The 25,263-nt window shown below is 36.3% G+C and overlaps 1 protein-coding gene across 1 annotated transcript in view; it reads left to right on the top strand.

Annotated features, from left to right (window-relative positions):
• MTHFD2L (methylenetetrahydrofolate dehydrogenase (NADP+ dependent) 2 like) overlaps window positions 1-25,263 on the top strand; it is a gene marked incomplete at both ends in the record, with an annotated part of 97,019 nt that overhangs the window by 19,212 nt on the left and 52,544 nt on the right. Inside the window, 3 exons of the mRNA XM_084232981.1 lie at window positions 4,271-4,423; window positions 5,848-5,955; window positions 13,854-13,946. Of these exons, the coding sequence (XP_084089107.1) occupies window positions 4,271-4,423; window positions 5,848-5,955; window positions 13,854-13,946 (354 nt within the window). The remainder of the gene's footprint in view (window positions 1-4,270; window positions 4,424-5,847; window positions 5,956-13,853; window positions 13,947-25,263) is intronic.

Raw genomic sequence — 25,263 nt, 5'->3', positions numbered from 1 at the left:
TGGGCTGACTTCTTTCCATGCTTCAGGTATTAAAACACAACTACCTTAGAGAACCTTTCCCAGGCCATACCATCTGAAGTAATTTTAATGCTGTTATTCTCTATTCATATCTGCTTTTTACTATGTCAGACAAGGTTCTCCAACTATTCACAATTCTCAGCTTCCATTAGTACCGAGGTTAGCACCATGTGAATACTGGTCACTGCAGTGTGAGGGGAAATGACTTTTCTTTGAGTTACTGCTGGACAGAGATGGTTAAAAGCTACTGTGCCCCCTCCACTCTTGACTGTAGTTTTCATAGATGCTAGGTGTTACAGATGGTTGTATATTACAAGGAGGAAAATGAGATCCTTGTAGAGCTTTACATAATCAAGTATTCTTTATCAGTGACAGATTTTATATTTAAAAAACACATTTGGCCAAAATTATATATCCACAGATCAAAGAAACTCAACACACTCCAACTCAGTGTAACATGAAGAGAACTATATAAAAGAATACCATAATCAAATTGTTCAAAATCAGTGTGATAGAAAAACTATTAACTATCAAAAGCAGTAGAAGGGGAAAAAACATTACGTGACATACAGAGGAATAAAAAGAAGGAACAGGTTTCCTGTCAGAAATAGTACATGCAAGAAGACACTGGAACATCTTGATTATTAAAGTTTTCAAAGAGAAACCCTTTCACCAAGACTTCTGTGTGTTTATTTACTATTCCAACAAATATACACCTAAAATTCTATCTATATAACTCTGTGCGGGGTATTGGGGAAAGAAAGGTTTAATTAGAAAACAATTTGAGACTGATTGCCTCTGAGAAGTTTGAAAGCAGAGTCCCGCAAACACAGCGTCTCTTTTTCGTGTGTAAAAGAAGCTTATTTAGAATAACACACTTGTCTGAGTGTTTTCCTCTATGGAATATTTACTGCTTTGTGTGCAGCACAATATATTTGATAGAAATCACTGTGTATAGTGATAGGAAGCCAAGGCCTTAATAAACCAGGGTGTCAGTAACAATGCTTATGAAGAATAAGGAGGCTTTTGGATCTCCATGTAATATTCACATCACTCTGGTGAATCATGTAGGGCAAAGGCAGCAAACTTTGCGTGCTGTGTAGGTTCCAACTTCATTTATCTTTTTTTTTTTTTTTCCAAATGTAGCATGTGAAGTAACCCTGCCTGGGGTTGTACTGGGAGTTTCTGTGACTACAAAAGAAAGATAGTAGAGAAGGGTGGGGAGCCAGATCACTCCTTTCTAGTCTAGACAACACCTCCTACTCCACCTTCTAGCGTTACTGTATTCTCAAATTTGGGGGAGGAGTAGTATACTGTGATTAGAGTTACTTCCCATTCCTTTCTCATCCCCTTACTCCACAATGATGAAACAACTCTTAAATGATATTGGGCAGGTGATAGGAACCTGATAAGTATTTTTTGTCTTGAAACCATAGTGTAGAACCCGGAGGGTGTAACTTAGTATTGTTTATTGGCTTGAGAACAATGAACACCGCTTCCAAAACTCTCTCTCTGTCATTTGCTTCTCAAAAACAGTTAACTCCTTAAGAGGCTATAGCTAAATAATTTGTTTAGTCTTGCATTTATTCCATTAGATTATAAACTGCAGCGGCTAAGAACTTTATTTGGTTCACTTGTATACCTTAATCCCTAGAGCAGTACTGGGCATGAGGTAGAAAAGCAGTAGATAATTTATTGTGTGAATATATGAATTTTCAAGGGCCTATGTTCATACTCAGAGTGTGAACTTGAAACTATTAGCCTAAAACTTTGCCTGAAATGTCTAGTTTTCAAGTCCTGAAAGGATTGAAAAGCAAACAAACATCAATCTTTTCCATTAAAGTTTGTCACAGGATATAATAGTGCCAGGTATCTAATAATGTAGATGCAGAGATACAGACAAGTCAAGATTTCAGTGATAGCAACCTTTGGTTTTTCATTATGTTTTTAAAAGTTGATGGGTAAGATATCATTTTGTTATGACAATCTATTCTATTGTTCCCGTTTGTCCTCTAATTTTGTTTTAGTTTATCTATAAATCAGGAGCAGTCATAGTCACTTATTCAATAAGTATATTCCACTATGCCTGTATTCCAGGCATTGTTCTTTATGCTAGAATTATATCAGTGAAAAAAAGATGAAAGTTTCTGCTCTTGTGGAATAATAGTAGAGACAGACTATAAAAAACAGTACTAGATAAGCAAATATCTGTACTAGAAGTTCATATGCTATGGAAGGAAAAAGAAAAAAGTATAGTAAAGAGGGTTGGGATATTGAGGGTAAGATGTAGTTTTGTTTTTCCACCTCAACATTTTATTATGAAATGTTAAAAGACGGCACAGTGACTACCCATATGCCCCTAACCTAGATTTGGTAATTGTTTACATGTTGTTCTACATGCTTTGTTACATATTTATCCATTTATTCATTTGTCAATCTATATTACTTTTGTGGTATTCAGAGTTAAGAACATAATATACCCCAAAATTTCAATGAGTTACAAGATTTACATTTTTTTTTTAAAGATTTATTTATTTATACAAGCACTGGGTACAGCCAGAAGCGCAGGAGGGTGAGAGAATTCACCAGAGCCAGAGCGGGGAGCGGGGAGCAGACCGAAGTACACTGCTGAGGGGAGCAGCGGGCAGCAGGAGAGGTCTGCGCGCCATGCGGGACCCTCCTCCAGTGGCAGGGGAGCAGCTGGGGATTGAACCGGTGCTGCAGAGCCTGCGGGCAGCTTCACAACCCAGCGCTCAACCGCTGCGCCACCGGGGAGGCCCAAGATTTACATTTTTATGTGAAATTTGTATCAATAATTTATGTTAGCTCTAAATTCATGCATTTCAGATGCATTGAAATGAACATATCTTAAGTGTATTATTCCATAAAGTTTTGAAAAATTTAAGTTCCCATGTACTTAAGCTCATGTGAAAATATAGAATATCAACTGAAGATTGCCTTACTGTCCTTTGTCACCTAATCCCTGTCCCTGACTTTCATCCTCACCATCAGGCACCACTGATCTGATTTTTTTCACATGCATCTTGCTCATTTGATTACCTTCTTTTGTAAAGTGCCTGTTTAATTATTTAGTTCATTTCAAAAACTGAATTATTTATTTTGAGATGATTGAGCTTTGAGAGTTCTTTATATATCTCTGGAAATAAGTTCTTTGTCAAATGCCTGATTTGTAAATATTTTCTTCCAATCTTTGGTTTGCCTGTCTGCTTTCTTAAAGATATCTTAAAGGTATCTTAAAGATATCTTAAAGGTATCTTTAAGAAAACATAAGATTTGATGAATGTAAGATTAATTTTTCTGAAATCTAAATTGATCTTTTTTTCTTCTAATGTTTTATGTTTCTTATGATCTAAGAAAATGTACCTAGCACAGAAATTCTAAGTTTTCACCTAGATGTTCATTTTAGCTTTTATGTTTAGGTTTATATACATATCTAATATATCTAAATGGCAACCATAGTGTATGGGCAAAGAAACATTATGTTGCAATTACAATTTTATTTCAGTGTGCTATGTACATGAGCTAATTGTTGGATTTAGGATAAATTAAGTATTCTGCATAGAATACTTATATTTATGTATTATTTTTCAGAAAGAGATGATTGTCATTCATTTCTCATTTAACTCATTATTCAAGTTATGTTCTTTTTCTTCCAAATAGGAAACCACAATGATATTTTAGATTCCCCTGTGCTAGTGTTTCAGGTGGAAATTTGTGTGTGTGTGTGTGTGTGTGTGTATGTTACTTGCTTTTTTGCTATGTCATCAGTAGAAACATAAGCACTAATGATGGTATGACTATTTTCACATTAACAAAGACCTTTTAATTCATCATGATAGAAATATTTAATAGAAGTTCAACTCAAAAAATGTCTTAGAGAGGAAAAATATACATTTAAACCCTCTAAGTTTGAAAACTTATTAAGACAAAGACTTATTACTTGAATGTTCCTAGATCTAACTGATAAATTTTTTATTTCACAAAATTTTCCATCTCACCAGACCTGTCACTTCTAGCCCTGTAATTACATACACTGTTACCATAGTTAATTATCTCCATCAGGCAAGAACAATTTGGCTTACTCTTTTGGTGGCAAGAAAATTAAGTGTAATGCTTTCACACTTTTATTAAAACTGACGTAAGTGATCTGGCTATAGCCCTCAGATTTCTTTTTCTGGATTTTGATATTAATAATAATTGTAAAACTGAATTAATTTTATTTACTTTTTAGACCATGTGGATGAGCGAACTGTATGCAATGGAATTACCCCTGAAAAAGATGTGGATGGATTTCATATCATCAATATGGGAAGACTGTGCCTTGATCAGCATTGTCTCATACCTGCCACTGCCTGTGCTGTTTGGGAAATCCTCAAAAGATCAGGTTGGTAACTTCTGGTATATGGGCTAGGGGTGGTAAGTGTCCAGCTGAGCATTTGTACGTGGAACCAGCTCATTTCTCTTAAGAATATGATAAAATATAAAACTTCAATCTGTATAGAGACAGAGAGTTATAGAAGTCAAAGAACATTCCAAAATAAAGAATACATCCCAGGTTACATGTAACTGATTTGCATCTTGTAATCAATGAATTTTTCAAATAGTAGATTTGTCTCCTTACTTTTGAACTTTAAACAATGTATTTTAATATCATTTTCCCAATATGTATTAATTTTTCCTTACCTTTTTTTTTTTTAAGATTTATTTATTTATCATACAAGAACTGGGATACAGGCCAGAGATGCAGGGGGTGAGAAGATTCACCAGAGACAAAGTGGGAAACAGAACAGGCAGACTGGCTGAAATACACTGCTGAGGGGAGCAGCGGGCGAGATAGGAGAGGTCTGCCTCTCCATGTGGGTTTCTTTCTGGCCAGCCAGGGATTGAACCCGTGTTGCAGAGGCTGAGGATTGCTTCACAGTGTGGTGCTTAACCCCTTGCACCACCAGGGAGGCCCTTTTTCCCTACCTTTAAAAACAAAATGTGCTGAACATATTTGAATCATCTTTTTAGGACCTAGCTTTTCATGATAAACACCTATGCTTTAATTGTGCTCTAAATAGTTTTCTCATAAACCCTTAAAGTGTCCTACTCAATTAATTGACTCCACTTTGACTTTTAGATTGATGGTTCCCCTGCTTTCATCACTGTCACTTTCATTCTGGCATTATCATCTCCTTTCTAATATATTGTTTTCTAACCATAATAAAAAGAAAACTTCCAATGGGAAAACAGGTTCTAGAATCATACTCTTAGAAAGTATATAGAAATACCGTAATTCTATCTTCTTTATTTTTCTTATGAAGAAATTATACTCAAAAGTGGTAAAGAGTGTTAAATCTGCAAGGTTTATCTTCCATACCTTTCTAAGTCCATAAGTTTACTGCTTTTCTCATATGGACTAACATGCATAAATTTGGTGAAACAGGTTTTTTGCACTTCATTTTGTGCAGAGTTGCTCACAGTTTGATCGACAGTTAAGTTTGACCCCATTATGCAGTAGTTAATTTATAATTAGTATTTATTCTAATATATTTTAAGTCTCTGTGCTTCCAACGTTTAATGCAAAGCTTAATGTTTAAAAGTAATTTAATGGCAATGTAAAAGTATTTGTGGTCTTTAATGAGGTCATAGTCAGACAATAGATGATAAACTGAAATATTTTTAAATAATGTGGGCACATTATAGACAGGACAACCAATAATTCAAATTTAGCTGGAGGCTTTTAAAGAATGTTTTGGTTGGCTCTTCAAATGTTTAATTTCCTTCTTGTTAATTTTTCATTCAAATCAAACTGTGTATTTTAAGGAATTGAAACATTTGGGAAAAACGTGGTAGTGGCTGGAAGATCCAAGAATGTGGGGATGCCTATTGCAATGCTTCTGCACACTGATGGAGAGCATGAACGACCAGGAGGTAGGTAGGACTTGGAGAGTCTGTGTATTTTTATAATATTCTTGCTTCTTAAGATCATTAAGTAAAGATGTTTGAAAATATGACTTAGAATATTTTGAGGTTTATGCAAATGATTGTTTCCTTTATTCATCGTCTAATGACATGAATGCTTTGAAAGTGAATAAAGGAGTTACTAGAAATGTATAGCTCCTTTGTTCCTATTTTCTCTTCTTTGAGTCTATATATTTTCTTTAAATCAGTAATACAGCATAAAAATCACATGCTGTGCTCTCTCTCACACACAGAAAGACACACACAAAACCAGTATAAAATAATTTCTTATAATTATTAACTTTAATGAATTCCAGTGTTGATCTTTTAGTGAGTTCCAAATTTTCAAATACTTATTTTAGGATCTTGGTTGACATGGTACATATGAAATAATTTATTTAAACCACATTACACTATGGAAAAATAAGCTCCATTATTGCATATCATGTATCTAAAATGATGCATTATTAGGCTCTTACATATTATTTTCCCCTCCTAAGCCTAAAGAATTAAATAGTACCAGAAATCAGAATTTACAGGTAGCTCATAGTAAAGAAAGCTCTGATGGTAACTCTAGAAACTTTAAGACACCTTAATTTTAAGGAACTATTTGAAAGTTCAAATCTGGTGGTAGAAACACAGTTTTCATGGCATTGATAAAGTTTTACTTCAACTTTTACAATTCACTTGCTTTTTCTGATAGACTTTGCCTTTTGGGGTCAAATTTGGTCTTTGCTGTGGTAATTTCCATAAACATTGAGTTTACCAATTCTATAAATATAAGTCAAGTCAAATATAAAGTGTTTGATTAGAAATAGGACATCATAATTCACTGAATCATACTTTGCACTTTTTCTTGTGAATATCAAAAGATATGCTAATTTCTTGATAGAATTTATAAAATATATTAACTTTCTAAGTATTTTATACTTTATGTTATAAAGTATTCTCACTTGATTACATGTTGAAAATTGAATTGTTATTGTACTGATAATTACAAATCTGGTGGTTAAATTTAAACTTAATATAGCAGCACATATAGTTACCATTATAATTACAATATCTAAAAGGTAACAAATTATATTAAAAATGCTGTTGGACAGTTTGCAACACAGAGTTGTTTAATCTCATGCATAGTTAACAAGTGTGGTAACATAAATGATTAATATAATGAATTGTTGAGAACTACTTATTGAAGATTTGGAGTCTGTGGGGAAGTTAATAATTCAAATGTCCATGTCTGTTAGAACAGTAATTATATGCAGTGACTACATGTGCATTGTTAGCTAATGGATATAATGGGGAATTAACTTAGTCTGTTCATATCTACAGAACTTGTTCTAATGACACTCACAATGTTGAGTATTCTGCTCACGTTGTATTTCTTTAGTTGACAAGAGTCACAGCCCTAACGATCCATTTGTGGATTTTACTACATGCTCCTCCTTTAACTAAAAACAGTGGCATTAATACTGGGACATTTTTGAAGATCATTTTGAAAGAGTCAGCAACCTGCTGGTTTTGCTTACAAGGATGTTCTTGATTCCATTTAGGCAGTTTTCATTCAGTGCTTATTCGCTAGGAAACACTGGCATGTACAGTGGTGGAAAAGACGTAGTCCTCTGTTTCCAGAAAATGAGAGTCTGCATCTTCAGGATTCACCTTTGGACTTTTTGCTCAAAGCACTGCTTTTGCATTGGTGTTCAGTTTTTGTGTTGAAGCTGCAACTTTTCAGGGCTTTTCTATACAAGGGATATCCTTTCTAAATTGAAAACTACAAGACAATATGCCAGTGAAACACCTTTCCTTTGTGAAAGTTGGCCACAGTTGTAGAAATGAACATTTCTGCCAACTTGGGAGCATTATTACCCACCTCCAGGAGGCGCCTTCAGGTAGTAATACAAGAGTGGGTGATCGAGACAGTGCAGCGCCATGTGAGTGGTGTGTGTGATTAAGCTCAGCCCAGTGCCAGATTGGGCAGGCATGGTCAGGTTTCAAAGAGAGGAGCTAAACAGGAACACCTTGGAATGCAGAAGTTGCACAAAGCTATCATGTGACTGGCCTTGAGACTCAGCCTTGTTGGCAGTGGAGTGGAATAGGACATTTGCTGCCTCTTTGGAATCAACCATTGCCAAATTGGGGCAGGGTGGTTTACAGACATGCGATCTCTGCTGCTCTCACTGAATACCCCACTTTAAAAATATGCATGGCAAGACATTGAGAATATTGTTTTGTGAGATCTGTGATGCCTCTGTTAATTGGACTTTACTAAATGACAACTTTGAGTTTGTGTAGTACAAGGCAGTAGAAAAGCGCAAATGCTTGTTTTAGTTTCCTTTTCCAAGCTAAATAATCAGAGCACTATTCCATATTCAGTGTCTCCTAATTCAGCCACTAGTATCTGAAAAGCACTGCTCTGAGGAAATCTTATGTGTATTCACATCAGAACCCTGACAATGTTGAAACCAACATTCAACGTTAATTAAAGTATAAAATGAAGTCTAGATCATTATCTTTCCTTTCCTTTTCTCTGATTTCCCATGATGTTAGAATACTAGCCATTTGTTTTACTACCAGCAAAAAGCATCCCTTTTCTAATGTCTATAAGCCTCATTGTTCAATATCACAAGATATTGGAATCTGTTCCATCCGACCTTTCAGCCAGTCCCTGGCTCACTTTCTCCCTGGTACCTTATGCTGAAGCTCCATGGATTTATATACAGGCTTCCCCAAACACACCACCTCTTCTATGCCTCCATGCCGTTAAATATCCTGTTCCCTGAGGATGGAATGCTAGTTCCCATCACTCTGTGGTACTCTTCCCTGTCCCTCTTATCTTTCACGATGCAGCTCAGGTTGCCTCACTTTTGCATGTTGTTAATGCTACCATCACAGTACATCACAATTATTGGCTATCATTGTCTACTTGTTCCTCTTTTCTACACATAGTGAACATGAACTTCTCAATAACAAGTCTTTTGTCCTTTGCATTTTTAAAAAATTGTATTAATTTTTTATTGAGGTGATCTCAGTTTACAACATTGTATATGACTTAGAGGTATAGGCCACCCTTCTTCATAGCTATATTACCACACTATGTCCACCACCAAAGCACCCATAATTCTTCACCATTGTCCATTGGAGCCCCCTCCCCTTTTTACCCCCACTCCCCACTCTTTCCCTCTGGTAGTCTCTATTCTGCAGTCAGATTTCTAGGTTTTGTTTTGTGTTGGCTTTGTTTCTTTGCTTTGTTTCTTTATAGTCCTCATATAAAGGAAATCTTCTGGTATTTGTCTTTTGCCTTTTTATTTCACTTAGCACAATCCCCTCCAGTTCCATTGTCTTATTAGATTTTTTTGCAGCGCAGGACGTGGCAGTAGTTGATAACAATGCAACCAGTTAGACAGTTAATCAAAGTTTATTTAGTTTCCCTTCTGTGCCAGGCCCTGTGCAAGTATTTCAAAAAATAAGACCATAGTACAGTGATTTTAAATAAAATGTCATTTATTGAAAAATATCTGTGTGGCAGGCAGGAAGGGGAGGATGGAGAGAAGTGGTTAAGTGATCACCACATGCTAATTCCTATTTTAAAATTACAGGCATTTATATAAAAGTAGAATTTAAACATCTCTTCTTTCAAGAATCACATCATTAATGGTTCAGGAAGAGGAGAGAGAACCTCAGGAAACTGGAAAGAGGAAAGAAATTTGTTTAAGTAAGAGAGTACAGTTTTCCTGGTAGATCCTTAGGGATCTATCATTTTGAGTTGACTTTTTTTTTAAGCTGCTGATACATAATACTGTCTTTTTTTCAGAGGGGATGATTTCTTTGTCACTAAGTATGTCATATGATGGTAAATAAATCATACATTGACCTCTTGACCATTGACAATCATACGTTGTTCTCGAGTTACAGCCCGGTAGGAAAGACAGTCATTAAACAATTAAGCATGAATGATTAACTCCTTGTAATTGTGCCAGGTGCTACAAAGGAGAAGTAGAACTTTCTGTAAAAAGCTTAGCTGGAGGAGGAATGGCCACATTGTATAGGGTATTTCTTACTGCTTAAGCACAGATTGAAACTACCGCTGGCAATCATTTCCCTTATCTCGGTAGACATTTCTTCTCAATTTCTCAGTTTGTGGATCATTCACCTCTTCTAACTTTTAAGCCAGTGAATCTCAACCCTAACTGTCCATTGGAATCATCTGAGGACTTTAAAAAATATTGTCCCTTTACAGAACACAGAACAATTAAATCACAGTACTTTTTAGAAAACTCTATAGAAGGTTCCAATGTAATCAGTATAAGGACAAATGTTCAAAACACTGAAATGAGCCCAAAGCTTATTTTTTTTCCATAGTCATTTCCTACACCTATTTTCTAGCCCCATAGTATGAAATACCATTTATATCCACCATGTAGTCTGTACGCCCTATATTTTAATGATTGTCCACATGAGAGTTCTCCTTAGAAGACCAATAGGCATTTCTAAATTACCATATACAATCTTCACTCTTAATTGTACTCCCCATAGCCTTCCCCAGGTTTTAAAACTATCTAGAGACTCTGCTGGTCTAGACTCAGTAGGCCTTTCTTAATCTTAATCTCAAAGGAATTCTGAGTTAGATGTTTTAAAGGAGTGAGCTTCAAATGGCGTTTGACTAATTGAAAGTAAAGTCATATTTCTTAATTGTAATTTACCTAGTGGCACAAGGTGTTTGGATGATAATTGAAGGGTTGATAAAAAGCAACTCTGAATAGCCAGGTCTTCACTAGATATGATGTTAAAGTCGGGTTCATTTTAAGCATGAAAAGAAGGCTCAGATCTGAGTGTACTTAGCTATGTCTAAACTTATTTAAATAACCTAATGCAGAAATAAGAGCTGAAATCAAAATAGAAGACATAATAAATGCAACTCAGGAGTCAAGAGTACAGTACTATTTTAAGATCTGTGAAATAGGCTTCTGTCATTTTACATGTGGTAAGAAAATTAAAGTTAGGGCCTCCCTAGTGGCACAAGGGGTTAGTTTGCAGCACTATGAAGCTATCCGCAGACAATGCAACATGAGTTCAATCCCTGGCCAGGGAGGTGACCCACATGGCACAGCAGACCTCTCCTGTCTCGCCCGCTGCTCCCCTCAGCAGTGTATTTCAGTCAGTCTGCCTGTTTTGCACCCCACTCTGTCTCTGGTGAATCCTCTCACCTCCAACACCTGTACCTCAGCTCTTGTATACATAAATAGATAAATCGTTAAAAAAAAAGAAGTTAAACCATACTTTCTGTATTAAAGGTACATGTGCTTTCTGTCACCAGACCTTGTATCAGTACTACTGTGTCCTTAATTCTCAAGGCAGAATTATCAGTTAGGAAAAAGAAGTGCACACTATGATTTTACAATGGCTTCCTAAAAGAATCAGGATGTTAACCCCAGAAATGCTGTTCAGTTGACAGCAGTGAAAACACATGTGTGCTAACTCAATTTTTATTACTGTGAACTCCAACAATTCTTTTTCTTTCTGCCCAATATGGAGATTGTATAGTGAAATGATTAGGAGCTTGAGCACTGGAGTTAGACTAATTGAGTCTGAGGTCTGGCCCTTGTATCATTTGTATCATCATGGACAAATTATTGGACATTTGCTCCTCAGTTTTCTCACTTGTAAAATGTAAATAATTTTAGTTTCTGCCTTATAAAAAGTACTCTCATAGTATTTTGAGAAGATTGTATAAGTTTATATATATATATTAAGTACTATGAATGTGCTAGACATATAAGTTCTTTTTTTTTTAAAGATTTATTTATTTATACAAGCACTGGGTACAGTCAGAAGCGCGGGAGGGTGAGAGAATTCACCAGAGCCAGAGCGGGGAGCAGAGCAGGCAGAAGGACCGAAGTACACTGCTGAGGGGAGCAGCGGGCGGCAGGAGAGGTCTGCGTGCCATGTGGGACCCTCCTCCGGTGGCCGGGGAATAGCAGGGATCCAACCAGCGCTGAAGTGGCTGCGGGCAGCTTCGCAACCCAGCGCTCAACCACTGCGCCACCGGGGAGGCCCGACATATAAGTTCTTATATAAGGGTTTTAGTCACATCCGTTTTGGCTGTGCAATTTTGGCTTCCACAGAGAATTTCTACATAGGAAGATTTATTTATCTGATTGCCTTGTTGTATGCTTATGTCCTTCCTTCTTGCTGAAAGATGCAATAGAAGCTGTGGTAGAAAAAATATACATATATTCAAATCCAGAATCTTTAGGCCTCTGGAGGTACTTGTTCAAACTAAGAACTCAGGCTTCTTTTCATCAGTGCTGTTATGTTAATGAGTGCTGAGTCTTTCTTCCTGTGACTTCTCTTTTAACCTGATTATGGTATGAGTTAATGTTTTGGCAATGACTAAGTCTTCCTTTTTCTGGATAAAATGACAAAGCAAAACCTGCTAGCTCCTATTGGGTCTGCTGTTTTGCATTACTTGCTGATGCAGGCATAAGTAGGTATTTGAATATTTGTTTCATGGAAAAGGAAGTTGAGACTTGTTATGTCTTGCCATCAAAAATAGACTTAGAATCATGGTAGACATTGCAAAAAAAGGAGATAAACTTTAGCTCCTAAAAGGAACAGATTTCTAATAATTGGGCTAAATAATATGTTCTTCTCTTGTTTTAATGGGAAAAAATACTTGTGCTACTCTGCCATCTTTTGGAAAACAAAAGGAAGACTCCTAAATACCAGCCTGTTAAACTGTTAGAATCATAGGTGTTCACTACTTTAAAAACTTTTTTTCAAAAGATTTATTTATGCATACAAGAGCTGGGATACAGGCCAAAGGTGTGTGTGGGGGGAAGTGGGGGGGGGTGAGAGGATTCACCAGAGACACAGTGGGGAGCAGAACAGGCAGACTGACTGAAATACAATGCTGAGGGGAGCAGCGGTGGAGACAGGAGAGGTCTGTTGCACCATGTGGGTTGCTCCCTGGCCAGCAGGGTACCAGGATCGAACTCATACAGCAGAAGCTGTGGATCGCTTCATAGTGCTATGCTTAACCCCTTGCACCAACAGGGAGGCCCAAGGTGTTCACTAGTACAAATGCAGTAGCAGAGGTACTTATTGTCAAGCACCATGAATAAAATCACTGTAAGAACCCTTCCTTGATACTTCTTTTTTTTTAAAGATTTATTTATTTATTTATACAAGAACTGGGGTACAGGCCAGATGCGCGAGAGGGTGAGAGGATTCACCAGAGACAGAGTGGAGAACAGAACAGGCAGACTGATGAAGTACACTGCTGAGGGAAGCAGCGGGCGCGACAGGAGAGGTCTGCCACGCCATGTGGGACCCTCGCCGCCGGCCGAGATCAAACTGGCGCTGCAGAGGCTGCGGACAGCTTCACAGCACTGTGCTCAACCACCTGTGCCACCAGGGGAGGCCAACCTTGACACCTCTTTATGACAAAGCTATTCTCTTGTCTGTGCTCCCACCATAGACAAGACAGTTTTCAGTGCGCTTACCTTATTGTCTTCGGTGTTTATCTATATGTGTGATTAGCAAGCCAATGAGTATCCCCTGTACCTATGTAGTGACCCATCAATAGTGAATTTTCAAATCCTGGATTTCTAGAGCCCTGATTTTGTTCTGTTATGGTCTACACTCACCCTCATTTGTTCTGATATGATTTTACACTGGTTCAGTTGAAGCATATACTATTTAATGTCATCTAGATTTCCTTCTTTAGCTTTTGCTCTTAAAGTGATTCAATCATTTCCAAGCAACTTTCCTATCCCTAGGATATCACTGAAACTCTACTAAAATTGAGTGTTCAGAAAACTTGGAAAAGCTCAGTAATCATTAATGGAAGTTCTTCGGTCTTCCAGGTGATGCAACTGTGACAATAGCTCACAGATATACTCCCAAAGAACAACTGAAGATCCATGCTCAGCTGGCAGATATCATCATAGTGGCTGCAGGTAAGTGTTTCGTGGCTGTTTTTTTGGTGGAATGTCATCAGCAGAGTAAGTCCTGCCTGAATTGCTGGCATGTCTGTAAGAACTCTCTTGGAGAGTTAGGTTTATATATCATTTACTTCTGTAGCTGGATTCTGTCTCTGGCAATCATCATGTTGATCCAGTGCGACCCACATTAGCACTGCTCACTTCTCTATGGAAAACCCAAATGGTTAAACACCAGCAAACATGCGCTTTGCCAATTCCTCTAACAGACATGATTGATCTTAAACATGAATGAGTTATGGGGACATGGGGAAATGCTGTTGAAAAGATAATGAGGGCTAGCTAGATTCCATAGGACTTCGTAAACCATGATAATTACTGCTATATAAGCCAAGATGTTTAAGAACAGGAGACTGACACAGTATGATTATGTTTATGAAAGATTACTTACACTGTTTCAAGGAGAATTGACTCTAGAAGGACTGAAGTAGAAACAGAGAACAGTTATTGCCTTTTCATTTAGTGGATGTAGGTTTTTTCCCTAATTGTTTTGTAACCAAACAGAAAATAATTCCAACCTTTACTCTTGCCTAATAGTTTTTCTACATTTCAGACAATTGTGACTCTTCTTACTTTCTCCAAGTCTTGCATAAGAGCCCTTTTGTTTATCAATTGAAAGTTAATGGTTACTTCTGTACTTTACACTTAAATTTCTAGGTATGTACAAAAATAAAGGTAGAGTGAAAAAATTCCAGAGGAAATTCATTTTGATGAAGAGAATAATAATAGTTTAAATTTGTTTCAGTCATAATTTATTTTTTAATTCTAATATAGAGTCATTTCTGGAACACAGAATATATATGTGATGACTTCAGGTAGAGAAATTTGCCTCTTTATAGAATAAAAACAGAAATATCCCCTTTTTAAAAGATCACTAGATAGTACAAATAACCATACTTCCTATATTTCTGAGAAATTATACTGAAGTGATATCAAATGCTAGTTTTTGAATAGAATTTACAGAAGATTTTTAGAACAGCAATAAACTTTTTTCAGGCCACAGGTGAATGTTAAGTGAAATACTGCTGCAGCAATTGATATATTCATGAAAGACAAATATTGCATTGACTTTTTTTAAAAAGATATATTTATTTATTTATACAAGCACTAGGTACAGTCAGAAGTGCGGGAGGGTGAGAGAATTCACCAGAGTCAGAGCGGAAAGCAGAGCAGGCAGACTGACAAAGTACGCTGAGGGGAGCAGTGGGTGGCAGGAGAGGTATGCGAGCCATGTGGGACCCACACCAGTGGCCGGGGATCAAACCTGCGCTGCAGAGGCTGCGGGCTGCTTCGCAACCCAGCGCTCAACTGCTGTGCCACCAGTAAGGCCCTGCATTGTCTTTTTTTAGAAACACTTGGATTCAGACATAAGATTCAGAATTTGGTGAGTAAGGAGGAGTTTGAGTGGTCATCTTTGTCCATTTCTAATTTTAGAGGAGATGAAATTTACATTTTCTTTAACAGATGGTACTTAATCCTAATGTTAGCAAATTGTAAAGAATTTTTCTTAACTTATCTTGGCTCCCATTTATCAATTATAATCAATTGTAATATTGAATAATAAATATTTTCTTCTAGTAGAGCACCTATATGCATTCATGCTCATGTTTTCTTATCATAAGAAATGGCAAGTGACCAGCTCTACTGCCTGCCTGTGACTATGCAGGGCCCTTTTTCTCCTTTTCCTAGTATACCTATCCTTTTTAAAATATAAATGACATCCTTTTATGGCCAAATCAAGTATTACATCACAAATTATTATGCCAACAATATCATCCTTTAGTTTTCCTGTAGACTTACTTTCTGGTCCGTTGTAAATCAACATTGTGTACAAGATTTTTAAAAATAAGAGGTAAAGAAGAGGGAAATAAAGGAAGGAATAAGAAAGAAGACTCAAGAATATTTAATAAATAAAATAGGAATTAAGAGGTCCTCAGGCCATTATGTATGGAGATAGTATTGAGGCTCAGGAATCCAACCATCCTACTTCGGATATCATCTTACCAGCAGAGGGCATCAGTCAGGTGCGTGGTTATATTAGGCAGTTGGCCATATACTGTCCTCATTTTAGTTGGAAGACGTTTTGAGTTAAGAGTGGGAACAAGCCTTGTTTCTTGACTTGTTTTCCAGCTCTATTGCCTCTAACTAGCTACAAAGATATATTTAATGCTGGAAGACAGACCTGTACATAGCCCTGCAGTCCCAATGAGGAAATAAATATTTGCATTATGGGACATTTGTTGGGAGAAACTTGAGAATTTTTAAGAAATAATTAAAGATTGCTACATGTCTGCTTCCTTAATAACAACCTGGAGAATCACAGAATAAAATATGTAGATACTGGTAAATTGCAGTGAAATTATAGAGGAAGCGTGAATTAATATACAAAAGAATTCCATATAACCATACAATAGGAATGAACTAGTACTAAAATGACCACATTTGGTGGGAGTGCAGACTGGTGCAACCACTATTAAAAGCTGTCTGGAGGTTCCTCAGTCTACTAAAAATGGAGCTACCATATGACCCAGCAGTTCCACTCCTAGGGATCTACCCAAAGGACACAAAAACATTGACTCAAAAGAATATCTGTACCCCTATGTTTATTGCTGCACTATTTATAATAGGTAAAACCTGGAAACAACCCAAATGTCCAAAAATAGATCACTAGATCAAGAAGATGTGCAATATATACACAATGGAATACTATTCAGCAATCAGAAAAGATAAACTAATGCCATTCACATGGATGGAGCTAGAAGGAATTATGCTCAGTGAAATAAGCCAGAAGGAAAAAGAAAAATAACGGATGGTTTCACTTATAGCAAGAATATAGGGGAACCAAATAAGATATCAGTGTAAAAAGTAATATAACAATACAAAACCAGAGACATCCTGCAGGGGAGGATGGCCAAATCAAATATTACATTACAAATCATTATGCCAGCAATATCATCCTTTAGTTTCCCTGTAGACGTACTTTATGGTCCTTTGTAAAATCAACATTGTGTACAGATATTAAAAAAATAAGATAGGTAAAGAAGAGGTAAATAATGGAGGGAGAGGGATTGGAGGGAGGGAAGGAAGAGCACAGGGGACTGAGGTGATGGTGCACGGGTGAATTGGTGAAGGAAATTCTATGGGGACTACACCTGAGGGAAGGGGGAAAGCAAACATTGTTTAAAAATGAACAATGATTTAAAAATATATATATATAATAATAAAATGACCACATCTTGCATTATGTGTGGGAAATAAGCAAATACAATTAGCAGTGAGTATTAAAGAAGGAGATAGTGATCTAATGGCAGAGGTAGCTGTAACAGGGAGGGCTGGATCGTTGTCATAACTAGAACGTCAGCATACATGGAAGCAATCCATCTACAAGCCAGGAAGAGTAGAAGGAGTAATGTGTATGTATCAGAAAGATTGATAATGTCTGAGAGATGACAGCAAAGAATGGAGTGATGAAATCTTGGAATGGGCTTGTAGAAGAAAAAAGTAAAGAGGAAATTGTCATGTGAAAATCCTGGGGCATGAATAAAATTTGTTTTTGTTAATATTAATTTCATCCTTCCAGTTTCTTAAATTCCAGTAAGCCTAACCTTGTAGATCTAACCATATATCACTTACCTTTTAAAGATTTCCTTAAAATATAGAGATTTAAACTTAGGTGCTTGAATCTGAAAATCAGACCCTGTGAAGTGATGCATTTAGAAATAAGTGGCTTCAAGTCTATACAAAACCACCTCTCTGAGCTCTCAGAGAGAATGCATCTGTTTTTAGGTACTTTAAAGTTCCATCCGTGGTAAAATCACTTAAGACTAGTTTTTGGTTGTCTGTCAAGATCTTAAACTACAGCAGGGGCAGTAAATACATTATTTTTTAGCCTGGTAGCCAAGCTCTGGGAACAATACCTGACATATAGTGGGTAATACATACATTTTGAGATTACAACTGGAATAAAGGCCTCTTCAAGTTAATACAAATGTAGCTGATGAAATTTTAAGAGTGCAACTTTATAAAGGTGGAATCATTTAGTCTAGTTATTAGCAGATTTACATAGTGGCAGCATTATTTTTATAAGCTGCAAACATTTGTAACTTATTGAAAAGTAATTGATAAAGTCATAAAGTGAAAGAGTCATTCATGAAATAGTAATTCATATCATGTTGATGAATGGACTGATTTGAGTATAAGTGTTAAGATTAAAAACATAGAGAAGGATCAAGGAAATAATGAGATTATTATGTACATCTAAAATACAACATATTAAACAGTTGAATGAAAAGAAATAGCATAGGGGAGAAATGAATTGACTTATGTAAGGCTAATGAGAAAGAAGGAAAGGCTAGCCAGAATAGATCAGCAATTCTAAGGTTGTGTTAGAATTTCTTTAACTCTTCATTATCTTTTGCTTCCAGGAAACTGGGGCAAGTTCTAAGTTTGTAAATGTTCTAGGAATCTTCATTATTCAGGCAGGGGAGGCAGGTTGTTGTTGTTGTTTTTTCCCCCCAAAACATTGCCCAAAGGACCCTCCACCCATCTGAGTAAACTCTATGAAACTAGTTTCATTCAGACAATGAACTGCTGAGTCAATGCCACTTGCATATTAACCTCTGGATGCAGAGTGTTGTAGTTGGTAAAAGTTGGAATTTTATCCACTAAACAATCCCCTACAGCATGATGAATGAACCATCACAGTTGTAACTCTAGCGTCTCTATTACAACACTTTTAATGATAGACACTGTGATATAAAATGGGATAAGTAGAATTATTCAATAAAGTAACTTGGAATATTCATACGTAAGTAGTCGTAAAACACAAAGTGACCAACCAGCTTCTCTTCTCCTATCATATTATCAAGATTTGGGTACAGTCCCATCAGACATCATCCTAGGTTCCCAACAGGGTTTTCACTCTTATAGATTTCTTCCTCCTTGCAGCAGAGTTAGTAATTTTCAGAATGCCAGGGCACTGAGAAGTTCCAGTGGGTGGGGCATGCAGCAGAGTCTATTCTACCATCTGCAGCCCATGCAACTTGGCAGTGGAACTTGTTCATTCACAGCCCTGGGTGCCTCCTGAGCAGATGCCAGCACATTTTCTGGTTTGAATAATGCTATTGTTCTTCCTATATCCTATTTCTCTTTCTCTAGCTTGTCCCTTTAGCTACCCTCTGCTTCTCCACTTAGAATTCCTCCTTCCAAAAGTTGTCATTTATTTCAATTTTAGCAATTATTTTCAATGATATAGGGTAATGTAAATGCACAGTTCTTGCTAGAATGAGAATTCCAAAATTTAAACCCCAATTCTGTCACTTGATAATTGCATAAACTTGGTTAAGTCATCCCATCTCTCTGAGCCTCAAACCCTTCAGTGTTTGAAAACCTCTAGCATAGTGTTGTTCAGTCAGCCAATCCATGTAAAGAGTAAAACACAGTGTCTAGCATAACGCAAATACTCAATAAATGTTTTGTGCTCATAAGTGTATTTTAGTCCTTCATAGGCCATTGTATGTGAATATTTAAGCCACCAGTTAGAATAAATCAGTTGATTATTAAGCTACAACTTCAGCGTAACTAAAGGAATACATTTTTTGTTTTCTTTTGATACAGCAGAGTATCAGATTTGATTGGTCATCATAAACATAAATAAATGAATCTAAGAAGCGCCTTACATACAAGAGAACAACTTCATGAAAGATTCATTTTTATTTAATATTTGTGGCTTTTGAGGTGACACCAAACTTTGGTCATACTTGTATATTTTGTCTCTTGTTACCTCTCCCTCTTATGGAGTAGTTCTAACTTCGTGAGGGGTTATGGAAGGTTGAAACATTTAGGGGAAAGGGATTGTTCTTGCAGATCTTTGTATACTAATAAATTCAATAATCTATAAGAGATGGGAAAATTCTTAGAGTTATACTACAATCTGAGATTGAGTAGGAACTAGAAAACCTGAGCAGACCAAGCACAAACAAGGAAATTGGAACAGTAATCAAAACTCTCCCCAAAAGCAAAAGTTCATTACCAGACAACTTCACAAGTGAGTTCTACCAGACCTTCAAAGAAGAGATATTTATCCTGCTCAAACTCTTTCAAAAAAAATGAGAAGGAGGGGAACATTTCAAAACACATTTTATGAGCCCAGCACTCCTAATACCAAAACCAGACAAAGACAATACATAAAAAGAAAACTACAGACCGATTTCCCTAATGAACACAGGTGTAAAGATCTTCAATACCTTAGCAAACTGAATCTAACAATGCATTAAAAATGTTGTCTACTGTGACCAAATGGGATTTATGCCAGGGACACAATAATGGTTCAACATCCAAAAATCAACATAATTCACCACATTAATAAAAGGATAGACTAAAACCATATCATCATATAAATATGAGCCAAGAAAGCATTTGATAATATTCAACATCCATTTATAATGAAAGTCCTTGAAAAATGGGGATAAATGGAATATATCTTAACATAATAAAGATATATATCTATATCTATCTATATTTATATATATATATGTATATGTATGACAAACCCACAGCTAACATCATTCTCAATGAAAAACTGAAAATCTTTGCACTAAGATCTGGTATAAGACAAGGCTGTCCACTTTCACCACTACTATTCAACATAGTTTTGGAAATCCTAGTTGGAGCAATTAGGCAAGGGAAGATTATAAAAGAATACAAGTTGGGAAAGAAAAAATAAAGCTATCATTGTTTGCTTATGACATGATAATATGCAGAGAACACTAAAGATTCCACTGAAAAATTATTTGAAATAATAAATCAGTTCAGCAAAGTAACAGGTTACAAAATCAACACAAAAATGAGTTGCCTTCCTATATATAAGCAATGAGCAAGAAGAAGAAAAATTAAGAAAACAATCACATTTACAATTACATATGTAATACATTTACAATTACATATTTAATACAAAAGCATTAAATACCTAGGAGTCAATTTAAACAAAGGAAGTGAAGGACCTATACAAGGCAAATGATACAGCATTGTTAAAAGAAATAGAAGACACAAAGAAATGAAAAGGTATTTTCTTTTCATGGATTGGAAGAATTAACATTGTCAAATGGCCATCCTACCAAGAGTAATATAAATATTCAACACAATCCTAATAAAAATTCAATGTCATTCTTCAAATAAATAGAACAAATATTACTAAAATTCATTTAGAACCACCAAAGACCCAGAATAGCAAAAGCAATCCTGACAAAAAAGAGGAAGAATGCGAGTATCACACTTCCAAACTTCAAACTGTAATATAATATAAAATTGTACTAATTAAAACAATATGGAAGTGGAATATAATTAGACACTTAGACCAGTGTAATAGAATTGAGAGCCCAGAAATCAACCCAAACTGTATGAATAGTTAATCTACTACAAGAATCATGAATATACACTGGAGCAAGGAAAGCCTCTTCAATAAGTGGTTTTTGGAAAACTAGGCAGCTACATGTAGAAGAATGAAACTAGACTGCTATCTGACACAATACACAAAAATCAACCCAAAGTGGATAAAAGACTTGGATGTAAGACCTGAAACCATTAAAAACATAGAAGAAAACAGGTAAAACATTCCATGACATATGCTTCAATGATGTCTGTGGATTTGCCTCCAACCAAAGAAAACAGAAGAAAATATAAACAATTTTAGGGCTACATCAAACTAAAAATCTTTTGCACAGTGAAAGGAATCATCACTAAAATCAAGACATCCTAGTGAATAAGAGAAATGTTTGCAAACCATACAGCTGACTAGAGACTGGTATCTAAGATCTACAAAGTTCTCAAACTATGGAACAAAAAGAAAATCCAAAAAATGGGCAGAAGATCTAAACAGGCACAATTAATCAAAGGGAATGCTGAAATAAAATAGACAATCTTTCCTGGGCACTGGTGATACAGAGACAAGAAGGCAACGTGACTGAGCTACATAGGCATCTCTCCAAACAAGACATACAGATGGACAACAGGCACATGAAGAAATGTTCATAATCACTAGGAAATCAAAACCACAATGAAATACCACCTCATTCCTATGAGAATGACCCACATCAAAAGAGTAGAAACAACATATACTGGTGAGGATATAGAGAAAAAAGGAACTCTCTTACTTTCACTGTTGTTGGGAATGTAGATTTGTCCAGCCTCTATGGAAGCAGTGTGGAGTTTTCTGAAAAGATTAAAAATATATCTGCCATATGACCCAGTGCCATATGACACTACTAAGTGTCAACCATAAGAATACAAAAATGCTAACTCAAAGGGAAACTATTCTTTTTATTTTAAGAACAGAGAAATGTAACACCTTGTTGTGTTTTGTGGTCAGGTCTTAAAAAAATTTATATTATGAAATATTTAAAATGTGCTTAAAGTAGGGCCTCCCCGGTGGCGCAGTGGGTTGGGCACTGCGCTGTGAAGTTCTCTGCAGCCTTGGCAGTGTGGGTTTGATCCCAGCTGGCTAGTCAGAATCCCACATGTTGCCGCAGACCTCTCCTGTCGCGCCCGCTGCTCCCCTCAGCAGTGTATTTCTGTTGTCTGCTTGTCCTGCTCCCTGCTCTGTCTTTGGTGAATCCTCTCACCCTCCCACCCCTCTTGCCTGTGCCCTGGCTCTTGTATAAAAATAAATAAATAAATCTTTTTTTAAAAAAAGTGCTTAAAGTAAAAAGAACCATAGTTCTTTTTAATTAAAGTAAATAGAAATATTTTGATACCTGTACAACTACCACACAGAAGTCAGATCTAAATATTCAATATAATGTTTGTTTTGGTGCTGAGCTCATGTTTGCTGTCAGTCTCTTTATGTTATAGATTTCTGCAGCTTGCTTTATTCTAACATATTTGGAGATTTCCCCATGCAAATGCATGTATTTGTATAACATTCAATTGACTGAATATCTATCTTTTGTTGATAGGCTATGTATGTTATTTCCAATTTGTTGTTATTATAAACAATACTACAATGTATAAGCTGGTATATATCTTCTTTCTATTTCAATAGATGGTAATTTGCTAGTGGTATATATTAGGTGCTATAACAGGTGCTAGAAAGCAAGGGTACATACAATATAAGTTTTAGTTCTTGGAATCTATCAGAAAAGAAAAGAAAGATGGAGAAGCAAATTAGTTTGTGAGTACAATATTTGAGGTAGAATTGTAGGTGTCTACTAATATCTTATTTATGGTCTATATATGTATGTATATACGTATGTCTGTCTGTCATCTATCTATCTATCTATCTATCTATCTATCTATCTATCTATCTATCTATCTATCTACCTACCTACCTACCTACCTATCTAATTTACATATCCATTAATCCATCCACCCATCCATCCATCCATCATCTAGAAGAGAAAAAAACAGAGAGACGAGAGAGCCAGAAAGATCGACAGGAACAGAAAGAGACAGGTAGAGAGAAAGCATGAGCACCACCCAAGAAGGAGTAACAGCTGTGTTCTTTGAAAATAAAATGATTGTGTGCATTCTATCTCACAGAATGAACAGAAATTCACTGGCCAGAATCAAAGGTGAAAGGGGACTTTTGGCAACCTAGAGCTGTAAAATGCTATGCACGTGTCAGAAAATATTAATTATTTCAAAATGGCAGTTCTCTGTCAGGAGTGAACAACAAAGCTGAACATATAGGAAGGGTCAGACAGCAAATTAAATGAAGAGATTTGGATTTTATCCTGTAGGACATGGGCAAGCCATTAAATGATTGTAAACATTATAGTAACATGATATTATTTGAATTTTATTTTTTTTAATTTTATTTATTTGTGCATACAAGAACTGGGATACAGGCCAGAGGTGCAGGGGGTGAGAGAATTCACCAGAGACAGAGTGGGGAGCAGAACAGGCAGATTTACTGACATACACTCCTGAGGGGAGCAGCGGGCCAGACAGGAGAGGTCTGCTGTGGCATGTGGGTCACCTCCCTGGGCGGATATCAAACGTGCTTGCGGTGGCTGGCGATAACTTGATAGTGCTGAGACTTAACCCCTTGCGCCACTAGGGAGGCCCTTAATTGAATTTTAGAGAGGTAACTGGAGTAGCCTCTAGGCAGGGATGAGGCTGGAAATAGAACTGATGTGTCTCTAGTAGCTGAAAATGAGGAGAAACGGAGTAGCTTTGTTTTTGGTTCTTTGGTATATGGTGTGACCATGAACAAGAAAATTCATGTAAATAAGACATCAGTGTAAAAAAATAATAGCAGTACAAAATACAACAAAGCAAAACCAGACAATTATAAATCAGAGACATCCTTTAGGGGAGGAGGATGGAAAGGGATCAGAGGGAGGAACACAGGGAACTGAGGTGATAGTGCACGGGTGCATTGGGATAAAAATGAACAATGATGTAAAAAGTTTTTTAGAATTTTTGAAAATTAAAATTAAAAAAAAGAAAATTCATGAAAGCAAGCAATTCATGTAGAAAGGGAGAAGTATAAGAAGTGGGTGGGAGTGGAAGATGAATTCAATTTGAACTAGTTGAGTTTGAAATATTTGCGGCATTTTCAAGTGGACAAGTGGTTGGGGATTGAGATATGTGGTTTGGAGATTTGGGTGAGAGCTGTAGTTTGCATCTCATTAACACTGAGGCATGGTTAGAACTATCCAGAAGGAGTTAGTTTATAACATCTGGATTGAGTAGTCCTATTCTGACATGTCTGAAACACGCTGGCTGATATGACAAATTCAGTCATGTTGCCTTCTTGCCTCTGTATCACCAGTGCCAAGGAGAGATAGCCTGTTTTGTTTCAGCATTCTCTTTGATTAATTGTGAAAGAAAGAAATTGGCATTTTTCTGAAGCTTTGTTGTTTCATACCTGTTGTACCTTGTATCCTCACCTTTTATCATCTTTGAAAGCATTTGTTGAGTAACATCATGAGAAATGTCTTTAATAAACCAAAACACACCATATGGTAGTTGTAGACAAAATCATATTATAAAACTAGAATAATTGATTTAACTTTATAAATGTTGAATTTTTAAAATATACTTGAGTTTTTAAAATTATACTTGAGTTTCATTTAAAAATGTTTCTCCCAGCCTGTATTTTCTGTTCATGCTGCACTACTGGCTGTGATGGTGGATTTGTCATGTCCACCTGATGCCTTTACCATCCATACATTGGATTTTCACTGTATGTCCTGGTCAGTTACCCAACTAACTCACTCTTTTCCAGTCTTAATTCTCACAGGTTATTATATCTTCATAGTGTTTTTTTCTACCA

The sequence above is a fragment of the Talpa europaea genome (genome assembly GCF_964194135.1).
Source record: "Talpa europaea genome assembly, chromosome: 5".
NCBI classification, from domain to species: Eukaryota; Metazoa; Chordata; class Mammalia; order Eulipotyphla; family Talpidae; genus Talpa; species Talpa europaea.
Note: the sequence above shows the minus strand (reverse complement) of the source record. Positions and strands in the feature narration are given on the sequence as shown.